The following is a 27813-nucleotide window of genomic DNA, read 5'->3' on the forward strand; positions in this document are numbered from 1 at the left end:
AGTGTTGCTGTGTCACTTCTGTCTGCGCCAGCAGTGTGGCTGGATACTTTCGGCTTTACCCAGTGGGGGTCAGGATTCTGAACTGATGTGTGAGCATGCGGGCAGGGCGATTTTCAGGGCCCCCCAATGCAGATCTCAGAATGAGGTTGTTATTTAGTGAGAAATCCCCATAGCTTCACGCCTAAACATATAAGACACAAGGAAGAGGTATTCACAGTGTTAAATTCTTTGAACAGTTTCAGTGTTGAAAATTAAACCCCTGCCTTTTGAGGGTCTGCTATTTATCACAGAGATTTTTAAATGATTATTGAGGATCTTTGGACCCTTAAGAAAATAAGACTTGTCTGAGAAACATGGCATATATGAAATGCAAGGAGAAGGCTAACTGTATTTTTTCCCCAGAAAATATGTGTTAGAATCTTGAGGGTCTGTGTAGAGCGTGCAGCAGGTATTTTTACGCAGCAGCTTTTGGGTAACCTACCCTCTGGGGGTAACTTTCTTGTCTCCAGTCAGTGCCTGTGATCTGGCCTGTGTCAGTCTGTCTGATCTCAGCACCCACCACTTTTTCCATTGCTCCTTCTGTCCTAGCCTCACGGCCTCCTTGCTGTTCTTAATCTGCTTCCAGCTCAGGGCCTTTCTACGTGTCCTTTCCTGGCTGTTCCCCCTGGCTTGGAAACGGTCTCCCTGAGCTCTCGCCTGGCCTGTGCCCTGTCTTCACTTAGAACGCTTTTCTGGTCACCTTGTCAGCACGCCTCTGCCTGACCGCTCCATCCTGAAGAGCCCTTCTCCCCTTTCCCCATGTCCTCCTCCTGTCACTGAAGCTCTAGTCTGTGCTCGTTTGCTCCTAAGGGTTGTGGGGTCAGGCTTTGTCTGTCTGTTTTGTTCACTGAAAAATTCCCAGGGCATTAGCAGTATCTGGCACCGTGGTACGTATGTGCTCAGTCGCTTCAGTCATGTCCAACTGTTTGTGACCCTCTTCTTTACTTTATAAAATTTTAGAAATCTGGAGTTTGTTTCTCCCCACCCTGAGTCAGTGAAGATATAGTCTTCATATTAATATTTTTTGTTACTCTGTGTTGGAGATACGGAGTGCTAATCACTCATTCCTTCCCTCCTCCTTCCCTTGATTCCATTTGAATACGAACTCAAAATAAGCATTGGGTAAAGATTGGTGTATGTTTTATTAAACTGAGCAAGTGGCTGTAGCTTTACAGTGCAGCAGTTCTAAGAAGCTAGATTCAAAGCAACTTGGATTCAAGAGTGTCCAGTGGAGTCCTGGGTCCTGTGGCAGTTACAGCCCTCCCTGCCTCGATTGGGAGTTGAGTAGATCTGAACAGCAGGGCTTATGGCATGAAACAGAGCCAACTGTCCGCTCAGCAAGACTTCAGCAGGCCATGAAACGACAGAATTGAACTTTTTTATTTACCCACTAGTTAAAATGTGAATTGTAGCCCAGTGGATGTCCAGTTCCACTGGTTAGATTAGCAGATTGTCCACATATGGAAATGATTCAGTAAGCAGGTGCAGAGAGAAACTGAGATGATTGTTCCAGCTCTACCCCTGCCACTTGAGGAACCAAGCCGCACTGCCCTCTTGTGTGGAAAATAGGACGTGTTGCACCTATGGTTATCCCCTAAACAACTGCATTTGCCACACATGTATTAAACTGTACCTACAAATAAATAATTTTGACCAGAAAAGAGCTATCAACATAGGATGTTTTTGAGAATTGATTGCATTTGTGAGTCATCTAGATCTGTCAAATGAAGGCGCAGGCTCTGTTGGTATGTATGTTTAAGGGTTGGATGTTAATCCGGCATCTATTCAACACCTGTTAATAGAAAGGTGATACTTATGAAAAAATACCGTGTTATTTTCAGTTTGACTAATCTGTTTAGTGCGGCTAATACTAACTTCAAGTGTAAATTCGGGCACTCTTCCATTTCAGGTTCGGGGGAGTAAGGGAGAAGTCCTGTACATTTTGGATGCTACCAACCCGCGACACTCCAACTGGCTTCGCTTTGTTCATGAGGCACCATCTCAGGAGCAGAAGAACCTGGCTGCCATCCAAGTGAGCTTATTTGCTTCTTATTTGTACTCTGTACATTGAGGGGAATGAACTAATTTATAACTGTTCTCCCTGTTTTAAATTTATTTCCAAATGACCTGCTTCGAATAACAGTAACTAACTCATAAAAGCAGAGAAGTCTCATCTAGTCAGCATATGCAGGAAAGGGCAAGCCCAGCTGTAAATTGACACCAGATCACTGACTTTATGAGAATTCTTGAGGGGATGAGTTACACGGTCTGATATTATCCTTGGCAGATTCTGCTTTCAGGTACTTTTAATTCATTCAGTGAATGTTTATTGATAATTTTTCTGTTTGATGGCTTATTTGGCTCATGGCACAATGTTCTATGTTATTGTTTGGGAAAGGCTTCATGGAGAAAGTTTATTTGGATGTGTCTCCCTGTGGCTGTACTCTGAGCTTCTTGAGGGTGTTGTATTCCTCAGGGTTTTCAGAGAAACAGGGCCAATAGGATCTATATATCTATATCTGTGATGTAAAGAACCCACCTGCCAGTGCAGGAGACATAAGAGACGTGCGTTCAATTCCTGGGTCGGAAAGATCCCTGGAGGAGGGCATGGCAACCCACTCCAGTATTCTTGCCTGGAGGATCCCGTGGACAGAGCAGCCTGTGGGCTACGGTCCACGGGGTCAAGGAGTCAGACACGACTGAGTGACTTAGCACATACCTATCTCTCCATCCATCCATCTAGAAAGAGAGAAAGAGACAGAGACTGCGAAAGAGATTTATTTTAAGAAATTGGCTTATGTAGTTACGGAGGCTGGCAAGCTCAGTCTCTTCAGAGCCAGTGTCCCACCTCAAGTCCAGAGCCCACAGAGTGCTGTAGTGCAGTGAAGAGCAGGTGTTCTATTTCAACACATGAAATAGCTTGATGACATGAAAGCTGCTGTAGAATCAGCAAGAGCCAGTGTCCCACTTGAAAGTCCGTCAGGCCTCAAGAGTGGATTTTCCAGCTTAAAAGCCATTAGGCAAAAGGATTCTCTTGGAACTTCCACTGTGCTCCAGGGGTTAAGACTCTACCTTCCAGTGCAAGGGGCACAGGTTTGATTCCTGGTCAGGGAACTGAAGTTCCACATGCCATGGGTTGGGGCCAAAATTAAAAAAAGAATTCTCTTTTACTTGCTGGGGGAAGGGAGACCCTTTTGTTCTTTTCAGGACTTCAGCTGATTGGATGAGGCCCACCTACATTGTAGAGGGCAGTCTGCAGCTGCTGCTCAGTCGCTTCAGTCGTGTCCGACTCCGTGTGACCCCATAGACGGCAGCCCACCTGGCTCCCCCATCCCTGGGATTCTCCAGGCAAGAACACTGGAGTGGGTTGCCATTTCCTTCTCCAATGCGTGAAAGTGAAAAGTAAAAGTGAAGTTACTCAGTTGTGTCTGACTCTTCGTGACCGCATGGACTGCAGCCTGCCAGGCTCCTCCGTCCATGGGATTTTCCAGGCAAGAGTACTGGAGTGGGTTGCCATTGCCTTCTCCGAGAGGGTAGTCTGCTTTACTCAAATTCATGTGTTAAAACGTTAATCTCACGCAAAAACATCCTCACAGAAACAAAATAATGTCTGAATAGCTATCTGGGTACCCGGTGGCCCAGTCAAGCTGACATAGATAATTAACTCTCCTAGGTGGGAACAACGTTTTATTGAATTCTGTACCCTGTATTTTAGGATAGTGTTATACACAGCATCAGGCTCTGATACTAACTGTGACTTAAACGCCATTGATCCCTCAGTAGAAATTAAGGGAAAGAGAAAAAGAGTCAAGACAAGAAGTTTTTAGAAGGACTCAGGAAATGGTAACAGATTTTGTTTTCTTGGGCTCCAAAATCACTGCAGATGGTGACTGCAGCCATGAAATTAAAAGATGCTTACTCCCTGGAAGAAAAGCCATGACCGATCTAGACAGCATATTCAAAAGCAGAGACATTGCCGGCAAAGGTCTGTCTAGACAAAGCTATGGTTTTTCCAGTAGTCATGTATGGATGTGAGAGTTGGACTGTAAAGAAAGCTGAGTGCCAAAGAATTGATGCTTTTGATCTGTGGTGTTGGAGAAGACTCTTGAGAGTCCCTTGGACAGCAAGGAGATCCAACCAGTCCATCGTATTGGAAGGACTGATGTTGAAGCTGAAACTCCCAATACTTTCATGCCCTGATGTGGAGAGATGACTCATTTGAAAAGACTCTGATGCCGGGAAAGACTGAAGGCAGGAGGAGAAGGGGATGACAGAGGATAAGATGGTTGGATGGCATCGCTGACTCAATGGACATGAGTTTGAGCAAGCTCCGGGAGTTGGTGACGGATAGAGAGGCCTGGGGTCGCACATGAGTGAATGACTGAACTGAACTGTAATTAAAGTTCATTGGGCATATCGTTATAAGAATCAAAGAAGCTTTACATTGTGTTTGGGAGTTGACAGACCACATGTGAAAGCTCGGCTCCTGGACCCCAAACTAAAGAAGTGAAAGCAAGGTGAAGGTTAGCAGGAGCAGGGGGGAAGGGGCAGAGTGAGGGAGCCCTCAGCTCCTCCAGTGTGCCCACGTGCACTGCTCTAGAGGCTTCACGCACGTCATGCCATTTACTCACGACAAACTCTCGATAGCTTAATGTCAGGGTTAGGCTGATTCACTCAGTCCTAGTCTAAAACCAACAATGGCAAGAGGAAAAATGCAAGGGAAAATGTACATAATTAGGTTTCCAAGTAACTGGAAAACAGTCATTTAGAATATTTCATTTCCTTAAGTTATTAGCTAGCCTGTTTTTTTCAGTACAAATAGGTAGTGGATAACCAGTGTGATTACTGTTCTTTTTGTACGGGCAAGTTAGTGATGACTTACCAAAGGGTTTGGAACATAGGCTCTTTAGTGGCCAGCTATATTCAAGCCACTTTTTACATTGTTCATGATATGTGTTGATCCAACCACACATTTAAATTGATCTCTTTTAAAAAATGTGTAGACATTAATTATTTTCAAGTATTTTATATTTTTTCATGGTTTTCTGAGGCATACTAATCTCACAGGATCTTCAGGTATATCCTCATTGTAATTTATGGGCTTAGTTTCAGTTCAGTTCAGTCATGTCCGACTCTTTGTGACCTCTTTGTGACCACAGCACGCCAGGCCTCCCTGTCCATCACCAACTCCCAGAGTCCACCCAAACCCATGTCCATTCAGTCAGTGATGCCATCCAATCATCTCATCCTCTGTCATCCCCTTCTCCTTATGCCTTCAATCTTTCCCAGCATCAGGGTCTTTTCCAACGAGTCAGCTCTTCGCATCAGTGAGCCAAAGTATTGGAGTTTCAGCTTCAACATCAGTCCTTCCGATGAACACCCAGGACTGATCTCCTTTAGGATGGACTGGTTGGATCTCCTTGCAGTCCAAGGGACTCTCAAAAGTCTTCTTCAACACCACAGTTCAAAAGCATCAATTCTTCGGCGCTCGGCTTTCTTCACAGTCCAACTCTCACATCCATACATGACCACTGGAAAAACCATAGCCTTGACCAGATGGACTTTTGTTGGAAAGGAATGTCTCTGCTTTTTAATATGCTGTCTTCGCTGGTCATAACTTTCCTTCCAAGGAGTAAGTGTCTTTTAATTTCATGGCTGCAGTCACCAGCAGCAGTGATTTTGGAGCTCAAAAAAATAAAGTCAGCCACTGTTTCCACTGTTTCCCCATCTATTTGCTATGAAATGATGGGACCGGATGCCATGATCTTAGTCTTTTTAATGTTGAGCTTTAAGCCAACTTTTTCACTCTCCTCTTTCCCTTTCATCTAGAGGCTCTTTAGTTCTTCACTTACTGTCATAAGGGTGGTGTCATCTGCATATCTGAGGTTATTGATATTTCTCCCAGCAATCTTGGTTCCAGCTTGTGCTTCTTCCAGCCCAGCGTTTCTCATGATGTACTCTGCGTATAAGTTAAATAAGCAGGGTGACAATATACAGCCTTGACGTACTCCTTTACCTGTTTGGAAAGGGCTCAGTTTGTTTCTCTGTCAATGTTGGCAATATAAAAATTGTGTGTATACCCATGAAATCTAATTTAGGCAAATTCATTGTTATATTTTAGAGAATATTATTCTATTTAAACTTGATTCTTTTCTTTTTATGCTTAAGTAGTGATTTTAAGCTTTTCTTAAATTCCTTTTTGGGCACTTCTCCCTATCGTCTGTTATTTCTTTAGACTCAGTGGCTCTCTCCGTTTGCCCAAACCTTCAGTGTTATATGCTCAGCTCTGAGCTTTGCCCCCAGAACCCCTCAGGTTGTCTCTAAGAGTTCCCTTAACTGTACAGTTTGCTTGTACTGAGTCCTTTGGGTAATGGAATGCTGTCAGTAAGTGTTTGTCTCCATGTCTTATTGCTACTCCCCATGTTTGCTACTCTATGCCCTTTTCATTTTTTTTTCTTCTATCATATTGCAGCTACCTACACTTCTCTCCTTCTTAGTCACCATGATTTCTAAGACAGCGTTTATGTTCACTTGGTATGTTCAGTGCAGTACTTTTCTTCCTCTATTTCAGCTGTGTTTCTTTCCTTGCAAGAAAATAGGAATCTATAAAAGATTATTTTTGCAACCTTGATACACCGAGAAATTATTATTTGACTTAATAATGGGGGTGAAGTGGGAGTGGGGTTAGAGTAGGACTCATAAACTAGCTAGAGGCTCCGTGCGGTTTCGCACTTGAATTAGTGTCTGCGACTGTTAGGCTTCGGTGTGAGAGTCGCGGTCAGAAGTGCTGCCAGTGCCTTTGGCTCCTTTTGACACTGTCCCCTCCTTTCCTAGGAGGGGGCTGAGTGCGCTGTTACCATGTTTCTTGCTACGAGCACAGGGTGGAACTTTGCTAGCTCCCTTGAGGTGACAGGCTTTCTTACGGGAACAGTAGCTGGAGAAGCAGATTGCTTAGGGTTCAGAATCACCCTGAGCTAGGGCAGAGAGCTTGATATTTGGGTCACATGGCTGACAGTGATTCAGCCTTCTGATTTGTTGGGGGTAATCTCCCAAGGATTGCATTCCAGAAACACTGAGTTGGTAAGAGATGATCATAATGTTTCCTGCAAAACATTATGAATCACTTGCATTCCAAATTGCATCTGAAATTTGGGGTATTCAGGAAATTTTTTATTTTAGCTGTATGTCCCAGGAGTAGAGTAAATGAGAAACATTTGTGGTTATGTGGCTTGCTTGGTGGAAAACGTCAATCCTTGGTCCAATTTTTTTGGACATGGGATTAAGAATTCGAGGTCTGTTTTGGCAAAGGATTGGAGTTCCTTTTCGGAGACTCAGTTATACTTCTAGTTTTGCAGTTTATTCAATTTTGGAGAATTTTCTTTGGAAACGATGATTTAAGTGTCTGAACAATTGAAGAAGGATCTCATAAGCAGAGTTCCTCCCACATGTACACATTTCAGAACATTCAGTTGAAATGTGTGTTCGGGTCTATGAAAGATACTTCCAGCTAAACCAGAAAATTCTGAATGTAAAAGATTTGGCTTAAAATGAACCAGAAGAATTCTTAGGCTCCATAAGAAATGGGTGATTCTTATTAAATGCTTATTTTATTACACTAAAGAAAAAAAATACGCAAATTTTTGAAAGAGTAACTAAACTAGTTAGTATTTTGAAACCTTTTGAAAATTCCTGATCCTTCAGTAGAAAAGTATTTGTTTAAACACAGAATTATGTCATTTGAAGTTGAAACTTGGAATTCTTTGGTTATTATATCTCCTGTTCTTAAGACATGTTTCCGAACATACTTTCCTTGGGAATTCTCACAATATATTATCACCATAATGGACAGGTGGCTTGCTGCTTGAAGAAAAAGGCGCGTATGGAAGGATAGCTGGGTCTTGGTGCACTGCTCCATGAGGCTGTCAGCGCACTGGGGTGGTCTGCAGTCTCGAGGGCGCTGAGCTTGAAGCTGTGCTCGTGATGGTGGCGCTGCTCTGCCCCCGCCCCCGTGTCAGTCCGGTGTCCTCTCGAGCAGAAGCGCTGTTCTGTTCTGTATTATTTGCTGTCCTACCTCCTCCTGGTGAGAGGATGGACAGTTTCAGGCGGTTATTCCCAGAGTCTTTCCTGGTGCCACCTGACATTTTAGTACAGCAGAGCTGGGAGATCAGGTACGGGTCTCCAAGGAGAGCAGCGGCCTGGAGTTTTTAGAGTCCGATAGAAAGAACTACGTCCAGTGTCATCAAGCCACCAAGATCGACAGGCCAATCAAATAGCGTTGAAGCAAAGTCCAAAGAGCAGTGATACCAACCAAGCAACCAACAAAAAGGAATGTCAAAAGGATTTCTCACCTATACCCAAAATTATACTTAGTTTCCTCAAATTCTGTCTCTTACCTATTTGATTTTTCCTATCACATTTTTACAAATTATGTTTCTACAGTATGTTGTAGACTCAGTTATAGAATTGTAAGGTTCTCTAGCAATAGTCTTAAATAAAATATCAGTTAAATAACTCACAGGTCTGTCTTAGTTGTCTTCCAGTGAGGTACATATTTGTCTTTCACTAAGGTTAAAATTTAAACTAAATTAAAACTATAAGTAATTGGATCTGTGAGGTTTTAAATACCAAACCCTACTGTTGCTGTGTGTTCCTGCAGGGAGTAGGATATTTTATTACTTATCAATTTTATTACTTTCAATTATGTTGTAGTTTATTCATAGGGAACATGAATATGTATAGAACTCTCTTTAAGACATGTATATAGTGATAGCCTTGAAGGATAAGTTAATTCTTAGTAATGATGATGATGGCAGCTGGCACTTTCTGAACACTTAGAGTGCACCAGTAAGTGGGGATATGTATTGAGAACTTACACATTTGAGTTCACTGTGTACCCCCTCACTGTGGAGTGCCTAGAATTGAGGTTTCGAGAAAGAACCCTGAATCAGAGTGAAATTGCAATATAGCCCAGTGGGTATTTATGATTTACTGTCACTCATGTCTGAAGTGAAATTGCCTCTGGGAAATCGCCTTTCTTTGTGAGAAAAACTTTGCCTGGGTTATATGAACAGCCTCAGGGCCAAGATGATAGCTTCAGGACCTGACTATATAATTACATGTCAGAGTGCCCGCTGGACACTGTGGCGTCTGCTGTTCTGGATGGTTGCAGAGTCATGCTGGCCCGTAGGCCACTCCGGCAGCTTTCTTGAGTCTCACCGCCCTTTTAGGCTCATGTCGCCATCCACGATAAATTGAACTGTCATCTGATTTTTGCATCAGATCCTCATTGTATATAAATGTTCCAATGAAAAGGAGGATGGTAGATAATACTATTTAGGAAAATAATAATCAGGTTTCTTTAAAGAAGGAATCTTTTATCACAGATCTATAGCCACATATGAATGGACACCCCTGCTCTTGGCTCTGCTGCACATCGGCATAGAAACTGCTTTCTGGGTGACTCTCCATTCTCTTTTAGAATTTGAGCTGAGAACTTGGTCTTGTTCCTGAGTTTCAACAGCAGCATTTTCAAGTTTCCTGTGCCTTCAGTTCTGTGTACAATGTAAAGTCATTCACAGGAGACCAAATTTAAGATAGCAGTCACTGCCTGCTACTTCAGTGAAAGACCCTTGGGGAGACTCTTGAAAGTTTGTCAGTGTCCTCTGATCACTTGTCTATCGTTCTCCCTTGAGAACATGGAACAGTTCTTGAAGAATGAAGATATTTCAAGATGGGAGGTGCTATTGCATGGGTGTAGCCTCAAGTCTCGAATATCTCAGAGTAAATCACTTTCATTTTTTGCCTCCACATCCAGCACGGTGGGGCTTCTCCAGTGACTCAGTGGTAAAGAGCCCGCCTGCAGTGCAAGAGACAGGAGATGCGGGTTCGATCCCTGGGTTGGGAAGAGCCCCTGGAGAAGACAACCCACTCCAGTATCCTTGCCTGGGAAATCCCATTGACAGAGGAGCCTGGTGGGCTACAGTCCACGGGGTCGCAAAGAGTTTGACCTGACTGAAGCAACTAAGCACAAGGAAGACACTGCAATTACCGTTTTTCTTTGTCACACGAGGATACTGAGAACACAGAGAGTCTACTTTAAGTAACTTGCCTGTGGATAGCTGGATAGGATTTGAACCCTGGTGTTCTGGCTTCCCTGCCTACTGACTCTGTTCTCTAATACCTTAGAGTTGAGATAAATTATAAAGGCATAACTTCAGATTTAAAAAACCTTCCATATATCTGAGCTTGCTATTTAGGTATTTTGAAACTGCTGAAAATTTGCAAACTGATTTAGTTTTTTTAAAATATATTTTTAAAGTTATTCCCATCACATATTCCTTGGCCTTTTTAAGTTCCCAGACTATCCATGAATCATGACAAAGCGTTGTACCACCTTCTCGTCACTAACGGTGCTGTCTAGGTAGTATCTGTCCTGGCCTCTTTTTTCCCTTTGGTTCCATTCGCTTCATCTTAGCCGCTAGCTAGTGTGTTAAACATGAGAGGAAGTTAACATTTAGATCTCTTGAAATTAAAAGCAGTAAAATTTCAGAATAGGAGCATGTCAGGTTGGGCGTAAGGGGAATTTTTGAGCGGGTAGGCTTTTCTGGGTCTCTCAATCCAGAAATCACGCAGCCAGTTTTCTCACGGCCTCCACTGAAGCCAGCCTGCTCCCCCGTGTCCTTGTGTCGCCCAGCAGTGAGGCAGAGTGTGCTGTTGCCTTTTGACTTATCTGAGGCTTCTTCAGTCACTGTAGAGCTTTATTAGAACTTGACTTCCGAGCTGTTTCGCAGAATGATTTTTACCTAACTTATCTTACCTGTGTTTATGATTGCATTAGTTATATGTTTGCTGTGTAACAAATTTCCCCCACATGTTAACAAATTCAACCAGCAAACATTCATCAATCATACATATTCTAAGGGTCAGGAACAACTTAGCTGGGTGGTTCTGGAGCTCTGGCTTGGGGACTCTCCCAAGGCTGCAGTCAGGTAGTTACCTAGGGCTCTTTGGTCTCTGAAGACCCGGTTAGACTCTACTTCCAAGGTCACTCACATAGCCATCAGCAGGTGGCTTCATTTCTTAACCATGCAAGCCTTCCCTAGGGCTCCTCATGACAGAGAGAAGCAGTTTGCTGCTTCCTGAGAGAGTGATGTGAGAGAAGGCAGCAGTCTTTTATAATGTACTAGGGATATGACCTACCATACTACCATTTCTTTAGGATGCTGCGAGTCACGCAGATCCTCCACCATGCTGCCCTGCGTCTGCATCTGCGTGAGAGATGCAGGAGACTGCACCAGAGTGCGGATACCAGGAGGTGGGTCATCCTCCCAGGTCATCTTCAAGGCTGACCACTCAGTGATCAGTGTGGGGCCGGGGAGGGAGGGAAATGTGCTTTATGGAAGGAAGAGGTGAGCTAGAATCAATGATGAAGCAAAGCCTTGGTTTAGAACCCAGCCCAGCTCAGATAATACTAAGGCAGGCAGTTTTAAGCAGTAGATTCCTGGCTCTTAACCTCACTGGCTGAGCATATTTGACTCGTTCAGTCGGTCAGCTGATAGCTCACAAGCGTCTGCTGGGAGCCAGGGCCTGTGCTCAGCTAATTGTTAAAAAGATGATCTTACTCCAGTGTCCATAGCAGTAAAAATAATCTATAACATTCTGTTCCTCTTTGTGATGACACCCACTTCACTGGATTTTTATGGGGATTAAATTAAATGAGATAATACACGCAAAAGCCCAGGCCTTCCTATGTGCCAGGACGCATGAACAGGTATTTTCATCATCACTGCCCCTGCCAGGCCTATAGTGCTTGTCTTCATAGTCTTGTCTCTATGTAAATCAGAGCAAACTACATTTTATCTCTTCTAAATCCCTCTTAAGGTAGCTACTGAAACTCTAAGCGTGTAGAAGACTTCTCAGTGAACGCTCACTGGACGGAATGACGGGGCCTCAGGGGCCCGTCCTGACCTGCGCAGCAGCCCGGCTTGCAGGCACCTCAGTTGTTGGAGACCTAGGTGTGCCTGCGTCTGCCTAGGCCGACCGAACACTGTTTACTGTGACGTCGTGCTGGCTGTGGCCATACGCTCTGGCTTCTCTTTGCCAAGATAACTCGGGCTTTACAGACACAAGAAATGTGAGGAGAAGGTGTTTCCCTGTGCTGTGCAGGAAGCGTTACTGGATACCACGGTTTGGCAACCTTAACCATAATGTGGGATCATTATGGTATTTGTGCTAAGCTACTTTTCAGCTTTTTCAGAGAAGCAGTTTTTGTGCAGGTCGGTTGCTACGTAAAGAGCATATCTACATTCTGCCTACTGTGAGAAGTCTTTCAGAATGGAGATTGCTGGATTCTAGAAGGAAGTGTCCCTAGAAATCATTTAAAAGGCTCATAGTTTTGCAACCCAGCAAAGCATTAACCAAAAGGAAGCCAGAGGGTTGAAGAGAGTGTGTTTCCTAATTGATTTGGGGCCTTTGGTAACAGGGTTAGTGACAGTGAATGTATGAAGTAGAATTGAAAATAGAAATTCTCTTAAGTGGTTCTTCTCAGAGGACCAAAAGTGCTGAGTCCTCTATTTAATATTTAAATTAAATTTGTTACTCATTTAGGATTAACTTCTATTTAATATTTAGTTTAAAACTTTTAAAACTGAAAACTTAAAAAATGTTTAATTAAAAATATTCCCTTTGCCTCTAGAACAGAAACCCAAACTCTGTATTATATCGATGGTCTCACTTAGAGAAATTATTTATTTACACATGTATTCCTGCCATTGGTCTGAGTTCCTCAAGAACAGTCTGTGTCAGTTCTGTTTGCTCTCCCGCTGCCCACCCTGCACGGATGGGTCTAGCTGAGTGCCTACCGACCTGGCGCCCCTGCTAACTCTTACGCTTCTCTCCTGATGCGGTGCGCCTAGCTGCATGTGACGTGTCAGTGCGGAAAACCCTCATGTCTGTGTCCTTTGGAATAACAGAAAGCAAATGCTTCCACTTGCACTCTGGCCTGCAGTTCACGTGTATGTGAGTATTTGGTCTGGCAGAGTGTTCACTTTCACTCTGTCCGCGCTGACTGCGTATGGTATGTGTGCACATTTCAGCCTACAGTGCAGGCATTTTTATCTCTGAGCCAGACGACTGTGTGGCCAGTAGCGCCTCATCATCATGTCACGTCTTTTTACACACATGACCACAGACCATCAGAGTCTTAAATTCAGATACTCTGTTGTGTAATAGCTAGACAGTCCAATCTGAACTAACTCCGAAACTTGGGATATAGAGTAATGAAATGGCAAAAGTTAAAGGGAAAGGAGGGCTTTGCTGTGAAGTGGTAGGGTTCTTTCAAATCATACCTAACAGATGGAATAATGAGAGATTGATATTTGCGAATTCACCAGTATTGCTTTAAATATACTGAAACCAGGCTACATCATTACAAGGTTTAAGAAGAGATATGGTAGGTATTAAAAAATGTTTAAAATCTTTTCAGTTCAGTTCAGTTCATTTGCTCAGTCGTGTCCAACTCTTTGCAATCCCATGAATCGCAGCACGCCAGGCCTCCCTGTCCATCACCAACTCCTGGAGTTCACTCAGACTCATGTCCATCGAGTCCGTGAGGCCATCCAGCCATCTCATCCTTGGTCGTCCCCTTCTCCTCCAGCCCCCAATCCCTCCCAGCATCAGGGTCTTTTCCAATGAGTCAACTCTTCACATGAGGTGGCCAAAGTACTGGAGCTTCAGCTTTAGCATCATTCCTTCCAAAGAAATCCCAGGGTTGATCTCCTTCAGAATGGACTGGTTGGATCTCCTTGCAGTCCAAGGGACTCTCAAGAGTCTTCTCCAGCACCACAGTTCAAACGCATCAATTCTTCGGCGCTCAGCCTTCTTCACAGTCCAACTCTCACATCCATACATGACCACTAGGAAAACCAGCCTTGACTAGACGGACCTTAGTCGGCAAAGTAATGTCTCTGCTTTTGAATATGCTATCTAGGTTGGTCATAACTTTTCTTCCAAGGAGTAAGTGTCTTTTAATTTCATGGCTGCAGTCACCATCTGCAGTGATTTTGGAGCCCAGAAATATAAAGTCTGGCACTGTTTCCACTGTTTCCCCATCTATTTCCCATGAAGTGATGGGACCGGATGCCATGATCTTCATTTTCTGAATGTTGAGCTTTAAGCCAACTTTTTCACTCACCTCTTTCACTTTCATCAAGAGGCTTTTTAGCTCCTCTTCACTTTCTTCCATAAGGGTCATCTGCATATCTGAGGTTATTGATATTTCTCCCAGCAATCTTGATTCCAGCTTGTGTTTCTTCTAGTCCAGCGTTTCTCATGATGTGCTCTGCATATAAGTTAAATAAGCAGGGTGAAAATATGCAGCCTTGGCGTACTCCTTTTCCTATTTGGAACCAGTCTTTTGTTCCATGTCCAGTTCTGACTGTTGCTTCCTGACCTGCATATAGGTTTCTCAAGAGGGAGGTTAGGTGGTCTGGTATTCCCATGTCTTTCAGGATTTTCCACAGTTTATTGTGATCCACACAGTCAAAGGCTTTGGCATAGTCAGTAAAGCAGAAATAGATGTTTTCCTGGAACTCTCTTGCTTTTTCCATGATCCAGCGGATGTTGGCAATTTGATCTCTGGTTCCTCTGCCTTTTCTAAAACCAGCTTGAACGTCAGGGAGTTCACAGTTCACATATTGCTGAACCTTGGCTTGGAGAATTTTGAGCATTACTTTACTAGCATGTGAGATGAGTGCAGTTGTGCAGTAGTTTGAGCATTCTTTGGCATTGCCTTTCTTTGGGATTGGAATGAAAACTGACCTTTTCCAGTCCTGTGGCCACTGCTGAGTTTTCCCAATTTGCTGGCATATTGAGTGCAGCACTTTCACAGCTTCATCTTTCAGGATTTGAACCAGCTCAGCTGGAATTCCATCACCTCCACTAGCTTTGTTCGTAGTGATGCTTTCTAAGGCCCACTTGACTTCACATTCCAAGATGTGTGGCTCTAGATTAGTGATCACATCATCATGATTGTCCGGGTCATGAAGCTCTTTTTTGTACAGTTCTTCTGTGTATTCTTGCCACCTCTTCTTAATACCTTCTGCTTCTGTAGGTCCATACCATTTCTGTCCTTTATTGAGCCCATCTTTGCATGAAATGTTCCCTTGGTATCTCTAATTTTCTTAAAGAGATCTCTAGTCTTTCCCATTCTGTTGTTTTCCTCTATTTCTTTGCATTGATCGCTGAAGAAGGCTTTCTTATCTCTCCTTGCTATTCTTTGGAATCTTTTAGCTACTAAAAAATATAGTGAAAAGAAAGGCATTTGTTATTTATGCAGTGAAGCAAACAACATGAATACCTCATTTATCAGAGGAAGAAACGAAACTAACGAATATGAATGTCACATAAATTACATGCATATTAATATGAAATAAAGTGTTAAAACTATAGTCTAGACACCTACGGTCACACACACACATGCCAGTTGCTGCCAGGCAAGGTTTCCTGTATGTGTGGCCATGAGGAAGGAACCGCTTTGTCTTTGTCTTTCAGAGTTGGAGATGTATGTTATGATGTGCTTTAGATTTGTTTTTTTAATGGATGTTATTAAATAGTCAATAGACTGCAAAGTGCAGGCAGTTTAATGCATATGAAACAAAGCACTAGAATTACCAACATTTAGTTCTTTATCAGTGGAAGTTAGGTCTTCTCGTGTAATTTCTATTCAGAGAAAACTGTCCAGTTCCTGAATAGGTTCCCATAAAAGGTTCAGCCACTACTAAGCAATAAAAAGTAAGATGTGAAGTTCTGCACTCCGTCATTAAACTGATGAAATAGTCAAAAGAAGGTGTACAGTTTTTCTTATAATTTACGCACTGTATTCAGCTAACTATGTTGAATTTTGGACTTTGAGGAAATTGTTTCCCGAAGCCTTAGGAGAAACGTTGCTGTGGAGCCTAATCTGCTCGTCCTTCCTTGTGTCTTAGTCCTCTGTGAGAATCTCCCATGATTCACAGCTGGCAGGCTGGGAGAAGGGCAAGGAAGCCTCCTGACGGTGTTGTCGGTTACTGTCTGTGGTGCTGCAGTGCATCAAGAGGGATGGAGTCCAGTAGGAGAGGTGCTCCACAATTCAAGTGTGGCCTTTCTTTTCACTTGAAACTTTAAAGGAATCTGGACAGTAATTAAGTACGTCATTATCATGACTGATTTATGTCAGGAGTATGCACATCTTTTGCTTATGAGTCATCCTTCAGCATGGAGAAGGGCATGGAAGCCCAATCCAGTATTTTTACCTGAAGACTCCCATGGACAGAGGAGCCTGGCGGGCTACAGTCCCTGGGGTCACAAAGAGTCGGACACGACCGAGCACATCCTTCAGCGTCCATTGGGGAGTTGGTTCCAGGACCCCTGCGTACCCAAATCCACAAGTGTTCAAATCCCTTATGTATAAAAGGGTTCAGTACAGGCAGCCCTGTGTATCCTTGGATGTAGAACCCATGGTATGGGATACAGAGGGCCTACTGTATTTAATTAAATGGGCAATCAGGCTAATTATCTATGATCTCTTAAGTTGGTATTTAATGAACATTTTATTAAAGTCACCTCAGTGGGCAGAGATTAAAGCAGCACTTCCTGGTTTATTTTCCTGTGGTTAATGAAGTCCTTTGAGATATGGTTGGGTACACTTTATGGTGGTTTACACAGCTGTGTGTTCTATTAGTTTTTTTCATAAGAGACAGGAGCAAAAGGGGGCATGGCATTCTGGCTGAGAGTTTATCCGACTCTTTTTCAAGCAATAACATGTAAAGCCAGCTAGACTTACAAGAGCTTTCCCTATCTACTTAATTCTGTGCCCATTTCTTGACTATGGAATGCAGTGTGCTTTTATATAGCTTTTCTTTTTCTACTTTAAGTTCAGCTCAGTCGCTCAGTCATGTCCGACTTTGCAACCCCATGGACTGCAGCATGCCAGGCCTCCATTGCCGACTCCCAGAGTTTACAAACTCCTGTCCATTGAGTTGATGACGCCAACCAACCATCTCATCCTCTGTCATCCCCTTCTCCTCCTGCCCTCAATCTTTCCCAGCATCATGGTCTTTTCAAATGAGTCAGTTCTTCATATCAGGTGGCCAAAGTGTTGGGAGTTTCAGCTGCAACATCAGTCCTCCAATGAATATTCAGGACTGATCTCCTTTAGGATGGACTGGTTGGATCTCCTTGCAGTCCAAGAGACTCTCAAGAGTCTTCTCCAACACCACAGTTCAAAAGCATCAATTCTTCAGTGCTCAGCTTTCTTTATAGTCCAGCTCTCACATCCATACATGACTACTGGAAAAAAAAACAACATAGCTTTGACTAGACGGACCTTTATTGGCAAAGTAATGTCTGTGCTTTTCAATATGCTATCTAGGTTGGTCATAACTTTTCTTCCAAGGAGCAAGTGTTTTTTAATTTCATGGCTGCAGTCATCACTGCAGTGATTTTGAAGCCCCCAGAAATAAAGTCTGTCACTGTTTCCACTGTTTCTGCATCTATTTGCCATGAAGTGATGGGACCAAAAGTCATGATCTTCGTTTTTTGAATGTTGAGTCTTAAGCCAACTTTTTCACTCTCCTCTTTCACTTTCATCAAGAGGCTCTTTAGTTCTTCTTTGATTTTTGACATAAGGATGGTGTCATCTGCATATCTGAGGTTTTCTCCTTTATCAGATCTAAAATACATACTGCAATTATATGCTTGTATTCAACTTCTTTAAATATATTCTGATTTGTTTCAATTCAGTAGGTCCAATATTGTGTTATATACAGGAGTGATACATAATAATCCCTTGATATCCTTTGCACCTTGCTATTAACATGTCTTAATACTGTGTTGACATTATTTAAAACCCATAGGAAACCCCATGGTATTTTTACCTTTAGAAAGTCAATCACTAATGAAAATAAAACAAAGCTAGTTATCCATGCTTATGAAATGAAGTTTCAAACTATGTCACTTTGACCCATTATACAAATGTATAGAATTTTGGCATTGGCATTATTTCATTTAATTTCAACAGTTCCCCCTAAAATACAAGTATTACACCCATTTTGAAGATGAAAAAGCTGAACTCAAGTTTATAAAAACCTAGAATTGGTAGATCAGAGCTTTCTGCCCGTTAGTCTGACTTGCAGTTTTGGTATTCAGATCTTCCCAGAATGAGGAGGATGCTGAACTTGGTAGTCAGTTTTTCTCCAGAAGACTCGGAGGAATACATGCACATTTTAAAACAGTGATGAATATATACTTCAAATAACATTTTAAATTTCACCATTCTGTACATATTGTCTCTAGGACTTAGTTATTTCATAACTGGAAGTTTGTACCTTGTTTATCAGCTTCATGCATTTAGCCATTAAATACATTTTTTAATAAATTGCAGTAATGTTTACAGTTGACCTATTGCCAGAATTAGTGAGATATGTAACTATGAAACATACAGGAGAAATCTCAGGTGGAAGTTATTTGGGATTGAGTATACTTTATTTGGGAGGTTCAGTGGTCAGGGGTGTGTTTCTATAAAAGAATGTAAGTAACCTGTTTTAATGTTTGGAAATACTTGAAAATTAAAAAGATGTTCTAAGAAGATATGTTTTTCATTTATTTTGGTGACTGTTAAGAAAAGTGACGTCAGTATTACTTATAGATTATCCCAGCTTCTGACATCAGGCTTGCATGCCTACTTAAAGCTACACCTGTGCTCACTTCTTTCTCCCACATAGAAAAGGTCCCTCTTCTTTCTTAAGAACAAGCTTTCCATCTGTGTTCCGCCCTCTGATGAATATTTTCAATGTAGATTATCCGTTTTCTCCATTTGATACTTACCCTCTCACACTCAACAGGATTCTTCTCATTGCTTTCAGATATTCAGGCTTTTCTTTCTTTTTTGAAATCTTTCTTTCCCTCTTGATGCCGTGTTCCTTTCCAGTGTGGATCCCTTCTCCTTCCCTGAATTATCCCTTTGCCGTGTTTTCCTTTTTCTCACCATCGATACACTCCTCAACCCACACTGACCATGGCTTTGCCTTTCTCAGGTCACCCCTCCTCTCCAGGTCACTTAGCCCCTTGAGGCTTTTTGGACCTCCTTTTGCTGGATCTTTGCAGAGCATTAGGTGTTGCTGACAAGTGCCTCTGTCCTGAAACATTCCTTCCTTTGGCTTCTCTGAATCCATCTACCATACTACCCACTCTTTTTCTTTTTTTTTCTCCCCTTCCTCCTTTCCTTCCTTCCTTCCTTTCCTCTTTCTTTCCTCCCAGCTTATATTCTTTTGCCAGCTGTTAAATGTCTGAGTTCTTTCCTTTGCTAGATTCTTCCTATTTGTGTCCTTTGAATCTGAGCTAACTGTCCTGAATCCTGGACAAAGTCAGCTGTCTCCCATTACTTAATCCAAAAGCACCATTCCTCTCTGTCCTCATATTCATCAAGTCATTTTCCATTTCTCTGGTGGTTGATTGATGGCACTGAGAATTGATTAATACCACTCTCAGTCTGTAAGCTCTTTGAGGATAGGCAGTGTCTCTGTTTTATTTCACTACATTATACTTAGTACTTCCATAGTTCTTGGTACATACAGTGCTCAATTTTTTTTTTTTTAATGAATTATTTACCTCTATCAGAAGTGTTTCATTTTAGGTAAAAACTAATGTCTAGGTTTTACTTTTTTTCCTATAGATTCTATGGTAGCAGTATAACAAACATCTTAAATTTTAAGTTTGATTTTATTGGGGTTCTCCAGAAAAACAATAAATAGGATGTTTGTTTGTATGTATATAAAGAGATACCTTCCAGGGAATTGGCTTCACATGATTGTGGAGGCTGGCAAGTGCCAAGAGCTGCAGGGTGAGTCAGCAAGCTGCAGACCAGGGAGCGGATGCTCCAGCTCTGGCCTAAGTCTGAGGGCCTGAGACCCGGATAACCAGTGGTGTAGTGTAAGTCTGAAAGGCCCTCAAGCTTGAGACATGAGAAGAGCCAGTGTTTCTCCCTGAGTCCAGTGTCCCTCTTTGAAGACAGTCAGGCAGGAGGAATCTTTCTCACTCTCTGGAAAGCCAGCCTTCATTCTGTTCAAGTCTTCAGCTGATTAGATGAGGCCCACCATACTGTGAAGGGCAATCTACTTTACTCCACCTACTAATCCACATGTTAGTTGCATCCAGCAGTGCTCACATTGACACACCCAGAATAATGGTTGATGGCATGTCTGGATACCCTGTGGTCCAGTTAAGTTGACACATGAAATATACCATCACGTTTTTCAAATATCTTACAGGTTCCTACTTTCAGTCTTTTTTCCTGTCACTTGAGCCTGATCAGATTACCTTGTAATTTTCCTCAAACGCTGCAGTTCCCAGGGCAGGTTTAGTCTGTGCCTCACTTCTCAGCTCTTCCATGTGTTGGAGCTGCTTTTTCTGTCTAGCGTTCTGCAACTTTCCTGTAATCCCCAGGGTTCTAGTTAGGATTTTTCTTTTCATAGCATGACTGTACACTCTGCGATGCAGTGACTTTGTTATTGTTGTTTTCCCTGCTTTAATAAACCCGTTTCCTCATGATCTTATCTTGTCCAGAGCCCATCCAGCTTGTAATTTCAAATGCTGTTGTGAGACTAGCTCCTAAAATTCTGCAGCTGCTACTCTGTACAACTGTCTTGGCCCTTTCTTGTTCTTCATTTTAATTTAACCAGATTGTTCTCTTATCACCGAGCGCACTTAAAGCCCTTAGGGCAGGAACGAAAATGGGCTTTCTTGTGAGTGTGAGTATCCTGTAATCCTCTGCACATTATGTACTAATTGTGTTGGATGAATCTTCAGTTTCTCTAGTAGGTTTTCGCATTAACTCTAGGTTTGTTGAGTTGGGTATGCTTGCTCTGACTTAGGTCTTCTTTTGGGGGAGCACATCTGCTTGTCTAATTGGTTCTCTTATTTCCAGTTGGTTAAAGTGTTCCCATTGTTGGCTAAATTTTTAATTCTTAAGAATGTGTTAGGAATTGGAAATGGATTATGCAACTCTTTTTGTGGTGAGTTCCACTTTCCTGAATGACATTCTTGCTTTTACTGTCATATTAATTCAAAAGGAAATTACAGTTTTTTCCCCTCCTTTTTTGATAGCCTTCAGTAAGCAAGACATTGCATCGGTATTGAGATTCATACAAGGAGGAATATGATAAAGGGTCTGCCCAAAGAGAGCTAACAGTCTTTGGAAAAGGGAGGAGGCAGGAGAAAAGAGAGGTCTGTGCTTAGCTAATTTTTATGCAACTTGTACTAATTAATATTTGGTAAGTGATAATTTTATATCATATGGGTAAATCATCTCTTCCCCTGTAACACTTTACAGCCCTAATGGGGATACAGCTAAATAAATGCAGAGAGCCAGCCTAGATGGTTAGGGAGGAATGTTTGCAGGACGTAGAGTCTAGCTTGCTTATATCATAATTCGGTTCAAACTGTCTTTTCTGATGTGATAGGGACAGTGTGTCCTAGTAGGAATCACAGAACTGATATTTCAACCAGCTTATCTTGTTTTAGGAATATATACTTATTTTCCAGTGTTTTTGCTTCTGCATTTAGGTTCTCTCACTAGAGTTTGCTACCATATTTTTTTTTCATAACCACTCTGTATAGTATCCAGTTTTACTAAAACGCCAAAAGGTACGCCTTAAAAAACCTGTCAAGTTACACAAAACAAAGCAATTGTGAAAGATGGGAGGAAATCATAAAACTGGACAGATTCTGCAGTCAGGTTACTTTGCAGGGTTCTTTTCAAAACTGTCAGTTGATTTTCTTAAAAACTGAGTTTTTTCTGACTCATACATTTTTGCTATATGTAATGTTTAGCTAAGTTACATAATTGTAGTAACTTTTACCAGTGTCATAAACAGGTGTGGGAACAAACACAACCGCCTCTGGGGACTCAGGCAAGTGAGGCAGGGGGTGAAGACAGAAGTGCGCAGGCGCGCCAGGGAGCAGGCTGCTGATGGAGAGGACCGGCCTGGGCCTCACCCGGCAGACTGTAGGGTGTACAGGGTGTCAGGGAATCTGGGGAGTCAGTCAGCTGAAGGTCAGTTAAAAGAGGTTCTGATATAAATTTGAGCACATAAACACATGAAATCTTGCCTTTTGCAGATTGGATGGAACTCAAATGGCATTATACTAAGTGAAATAAGTCAGACAGAGAAACACAGATGCTGTATGTATATCACTTACCTGGGGAATCTGAGAAATAATACAACAAACTAGTGACTATAACATGAAGATGCAGACTCACAGACAAAGGGAACAGTGGTGAGAGAGGGGAAGGGCTGGGGAAGTCGGAGGTGCAAACTGTTGGGTGTAAGGTAGGCTCACAGTTCTATTGTACAACACAGGGAGTATAGCCAGCATTTTGCAGTAACTGTAAATGGAGAGTAACCTTTAAACATTGAACACAAAACCAGTACAGATTTACTGTAGGAACAAAATATGCCTTCTAATGTATATAAAATATTTATTAGGTACCGTACCTATTCTCCATAGTATTGCCTTCTAAAATTTTTTAGCCTGTCAATATTGATAACTTATCTTTAGATAAAATAGCTGAAGTATACATTTTCCCCCTGTGAAGAGTTAGTTTCTTAGGATCACTTTGCTTCTTTTCTATATAGCAAGTTTTTCTTTTTATTCTTCTCATTGCTTCTGTTGATTTTTTTCCTTTATGATGTCAGATTTGTTTCTTAAGATGCCTCAAACATTACTGTCTTTTCTTGAACCCCTCAGAGGAAGACATGTATATTTGTAATTGACTTTCTTTGTTTATAGACTTAATTTTTGTTTAACATGGTATCCTGTTTCCTGGAATCATATTAAATTTTTTCCTTGCCATGTGACTGATTATGAGCTGGGATTAGAAAAGAAACAATGTTATTTGCATTTGTTTGAAACTTCATTTTTCTAACAGAGCCTTTGATGCATTCTAAACACAAAATTAGCTTATCCTGCACTGTTCACTATTACTTTCCTTGATTGCAACATGTTTCCTTCTTACTCTTAAAGAAAATATTTTTTTTTAATATTATTTTGCTTCAGTTATTGTAGAAGTCTTATTGTATAAGACAGGGCTTCTCTTGTGGCTCAGACGGTAAAGCATCTACCTACACCGTGGAAGATCTGGGATTGATCCCTGGGTTGGGAAGATCCTCTGGAGAAGGAAATGGCAACCCACTCTAGTACTCTTGCCTGGAAAACCCCATGGACGGAGGAGCCCGGTAGGCTGCAGTCCATGGGGTCGCAAAGAGTCGGACATGACTGAGTGATTTCACTTCACTTCATTGTATAAGTCAACTTTTGCCAAGAAGACTGCTCTAAAGACAACCCTAAACTCTTAGTGGTTTATAGCAATGAAGATTTATCTCTTGTTCACACAAGTATGGGCTGCTGGAAGCTGCAGTTCTGTTCACGGCTCGACTCCACATAGGTCTGAAGGAACAGCCCGTAATGGGGCCTGCATTTTTTCTGGCAGAGGGGAAAGAGAAGTGACTCAAACATGTGATGACTCTGAATGCTCTCCCTTGGACATGGTTCACTTTGCTTCTGATCACATTTCATGGGTCAGTGCATTTCACCTGATCAGACCTGAAACAGTCAGCCCCACCCTCCAGGCAGCACTCGAGAGAGCCACAGGCTTGGGATGCTGTGATGTGTTACGTCTCATTGTAAGGATTTTGGGTTTTATTGTTAGCTCAATATTGATAGACATGTTTGGTGAATTTTGCTGTGGAAATGATTTTTTTCCTGAGTTTTTTTTTGTTTGTTTGTTTTGTGTATGGAGCTCTATAGAATTGATGTGGAGACTGATTCAGGATTTTAGTAAGGAACAGTTAAGTGACAGGATATTAAATGTAAAATCCTTACTGTTTCATTATATTTTCTTTTCTCCACCTTCATCACTTGTGTTCTACTTGTATTGATTATTGGGTAGAAGTCCAAACTTTGGAAGTGGAAGTCTCCTCACATTAGCATTGACTGCTTGAATGTTTAAGACTGAGAGTTGTTCTGAAGCTATTTTCTTTTGTGCTGATTACCCATAAGTCATTCTTAGCCAGATAGTTTGAATTTTCAATTCACTGCCTTTCTGATACACAATGAATTGGGCCATTGCCAATTTCAAAATCATGGATTTCTTGCATAGTCCACATGTGGACAATAGTCTGCCAACAAGTAAACACAAACCAAGTTAAGTTACAGACTAACGCGCTGGAATACCATGTCACCCATGGCCACTCTTGGAGTTAACGTTTATTTGCACACAGTGAGGATTAGTATTTTCTTCAGAAGAGGAGATGGTTACTTTTGCTGTTTTGAAATAGTAGAACTGAACCTCAGATGCATGAGTTTAGGAAATCTAACCTCATGAGGTCTGGCACTTGAGAAAGGACAGTGAGCAAACTGTCAGAGAAAGTTGACGTTTATAAGTAATGTTGGATGTTGAAGGGAGATAGGCAATTTGGTTACATCTCTTAGATATCCAGGAGTAAATGTTTTGAGATGGTGATAGAATCAGAAACGGTTAGTCTGAAGGCATGGTTAGTTTATTTGATCCTAACTATACTACAGATGGTGATTGTAGCCATGAAATTAAAAGACACTTATTCCTTGGAAGAAAAGTTATGAGCAACCTAGATAGCATATTCAAAAGCAGAGACATTACTTTGCCGACTAAGGTCCATCTAGTCAAGGCTATGGTTTCTCCTGTGGTCATGTATGGATGTGAGAGTTGGACTGTGAAGAATGCTGAGCACCTTAGAATTGATTTTTTTGAACTGTGGTGTTGGAGAAGACTCTTGAGAATCCCTTGGACTACAAGGAGATCCGACCAGTCCATTCTGAAGGAGATCAGCCCTGGGTGTTCTTTGGAAGGAATGATGCTAAAGCTGAAACTCCAGTACTTTGGCCACCGCATGTGAAGAGTTGACTCATTGGAAAAGACTCTGATGCTGGGAGGGATTGGGGGCAGGAGGAGAAGGGGACGACTGAGGATGAGATGGCTGGATGGCATCACTGACTCGATGGACATGAGTCGGGAGTTGGTGATGGACAGGGAGGCCTGGCGTGCTGCGATTCATGGGGTCGCAAAGAGTCGGACACGACTGAGCGACTGAACTGAACTGATGGCCAGAGTACAGAAGCAGTCACATTGATAAAATCTTATCAAGCGATGCCTTATATTATCTGATGTCATTTTCAAAGAGGGGCCCTCTAACCTCACAAGGTTTTATATTTCAGCTTTTCCTTGACATCCTTGTTAAGCGTTTCTCTCAATTCCATACCAGCCTTCCTTCCGGTTGGGTGAAGCCCAAGAGGAAAAGCAATGATCACGTCAGCCTATGGGCATAGCGTTCCCTTCAGATTCATTGACTTGGTTCTCAGAAAGATGAATGTATTTTATTTGTGCTTGAATCCAGCTCTGAAAGGAGTGAGATAATGAAGTTCACCTCCATCATTTTCCAGAGGTGATAGGAGACGTGCCTGAGGAGAAAGAACCCCAGAGTGGGAGAGCCAGAGTCATCTTTGCCTCCTGATTAAGTGTTCTTTCTTTGATGACTACCGTTCATGTAAGCAGCTACTCTAAGAATATATTCAAATCAGGTATAGATAGACAGTAGAGTGGAATTGTTTTCCTGTAGGTGAGATTGAGATAACATAGTAAACAGTAGTTTCTGAGCCCAGTGTTTAACCAAATAAAGAAAATTATTTTGTGAGTCATTGAAAAATAAAAAGAAAGATTAAAAAGTTATATGGGAACAAATTCCCTTTAGCCTTTAAATTCACTGGGTTATTTTAGGTTCATTTGGAAAATGTTTTATTCACTCAACTGGTAACTGTAACTGCACAGAGTAAGTAATTCTGCTTCATTCATGGCTTAATCGTGTGAGTTCTTCTCATTGTGATTCTGATGTCAGGTTCTAGACTGGCTCCACTGTTTACTGTGTATGATTCTTTACGATTTATTTCTCATCTCTGAGCCTCAGTTTTTCCATATGTAAAGTGTGGGCTGATCAGAGGAGTTTCTGCTGGAGATGGGACCCTGATGTCAACCATCTCCTAAGTGCCTACTGTCTCCTAGATACACTTTATGTAGTCTGTATTTTTAAATCATTGAAACAACTCTTTGAGCTATATGTACTGTTGGCTGTATTTCATAGATTAGATGACTGAGAGAAAAGATAAGCTTTCGGAAGAATGTATAGCTAATAGGTTATGTCCTTGGGTCCCAAGCCATGTTTTTCTGCCTCAAAAACAGAGTCTGTCTGTCCTGTGTAGCTGACATTTCTGTCTGTACGTCGCAGGGCTACTGTGACGATCTGATGAAATAAGGTGCCTGAAAACCGTGAGGAAATTGCAAGTGCTGTGTCAGTGTGAGATGGTATTTCTTCTGAGTGTTTCTAGCCACTGTCAGAAGTTAGCCGGTAAGGGCCAAGGCATAAAGAAGTCTAGGAGTGTTGCTTTTTCCTGCTCTGTGTAGGCGGAAGTTGAGGCCCACGGGGATAAGGAAGGTGTCCACACACCAGAAAGTGGCAGGATAGTCTTAAGTTCCTAGTGTGATTACAGAGCCCACTGTCCTGCACTCCTCTCCAGGCCTGAGTCCTTGCTCTGGAGTCGGGGCTGGGATTCCTTTGTCCACGGATTGATTCTTGTGATGAAATTTCTTACTCGCTGTGCAAGGTACCTTGGGATGGCAAGAACAGGCTACTAGTGTGAGATGAGATACTGATGCTGATAGTAGTGTTTTTATTGAAGACCATTTCCACTAAGTTAATCCACTCAAAATTCATGACAGTGAATACATCTATTTATATGGCTATCCTTCTATACTTTCTGAATTCAAAAATGATTCTTTGGTGCCTATGAATTTTGGAGGAGCTTCCCCCCGACCCCTGCCTGAAGAAAATGCTCTGTAGTCGCCTTACCACATAAAAGTACCCCTGACTTTCCTGCTGAATCATCCCAGTCAGATTATTGCTTTTCTCTGGATTTGTTTTCATTACATAAATTTGTTCAGAAAGCCTTGAAATCAGAAAATATTCCCATCAGAGAAGTTTTCTGTATGTAAATTTGTCTGTAAATCTGAATTCTGTAATGATATCAAAGTGATGAAGCTAATGAATTCCCAGCCACCATTGTTTTTTCAGCTGTCTTAAACAGATCGGAATTCTGCTTTTTTATCAGAATGTATTGACAAAGCTCCAAAGAGCTTTGTAAGTAGTTTATTATCCAAAATAATTTTTTTCCTCTTGGATATTTTGAATGACTCTAACTTTGCAGATTTGTTGAAGAATAGTAATTAACTTGAGGGAATTCCCTGGAGGTCCAGTGCTTAGGACTCTACACTTTCACTGTTGAGGCTTCAGGTTTGATCCCTGATCAGGGAACTAGGATCTTGCAACCTGAGCTGTGTGGCCACAGGAAAAAAAGAAAAACAGTAGTTATTAGCTTTGTAACAGCCGAACTGACTAATATTCTTGGGCACCTGAGTGAAACCACATGAAAATACATTTGTATATACAGAGAAGGTATGTCTTTTAAAGCAAAGTTTTTTAGTTGGTGTTTCAGTTTGAATCTGTAAGAAGAATTATTATTAAATAGAGTAACATCTGTGAATGCTTGAGGGAAAACTTCATTACCTTGTACTCCTCATTGACTCTCCTCCTCGACTCTCCTCCTCTCACACTGCATATTCAGTCTGTCAGGAAATGGAGTCAGCTTTCTCTT

The 27813-nt window shown here is 41.9% G+C and overlaps 1 protein-coding gene across 4 annotated transcripts in view; it reads left to right on the forward strand.

Annotated features, from left to right (window-relative positions):
• Positions 1–27813, forward strand: part of PRDM5 (PR/SET domain 5) — a 267629-nt gene that overhangs the window by 77974 nt on the left and 161842 nt on the right. For all 4 annotated transcript variants that reach the window (XM_069593363.1, XM_069593364.1, XM_069593366.1 and 1 more), the window contains exon 3: positions 1949–2071. In XM_069593363.1, the coding sequence (XP_069449464.1) occupies positions 1949–2071 (123 nt within the window). The remainder of the gene's footprint in view (positions 1–1948; positions 2072–27813) is intronic.

Source organism: Ovis canadensis, chromosome 6 (genome assembly GCF_042477335.2).
Source record: "Ovis canadensis isolate MfBH-ARS-UI-01 breed Bighorn chromosome 6, ARS-UI_OviCan_v2, whole genome shotgun sequence".
Classification (NCBI taxonomy): Eukaryota; Metazoa; Chordata; class Mammalia; order Artiodactyla; family Bovidae; genus Ovis; species Ovis canadensis.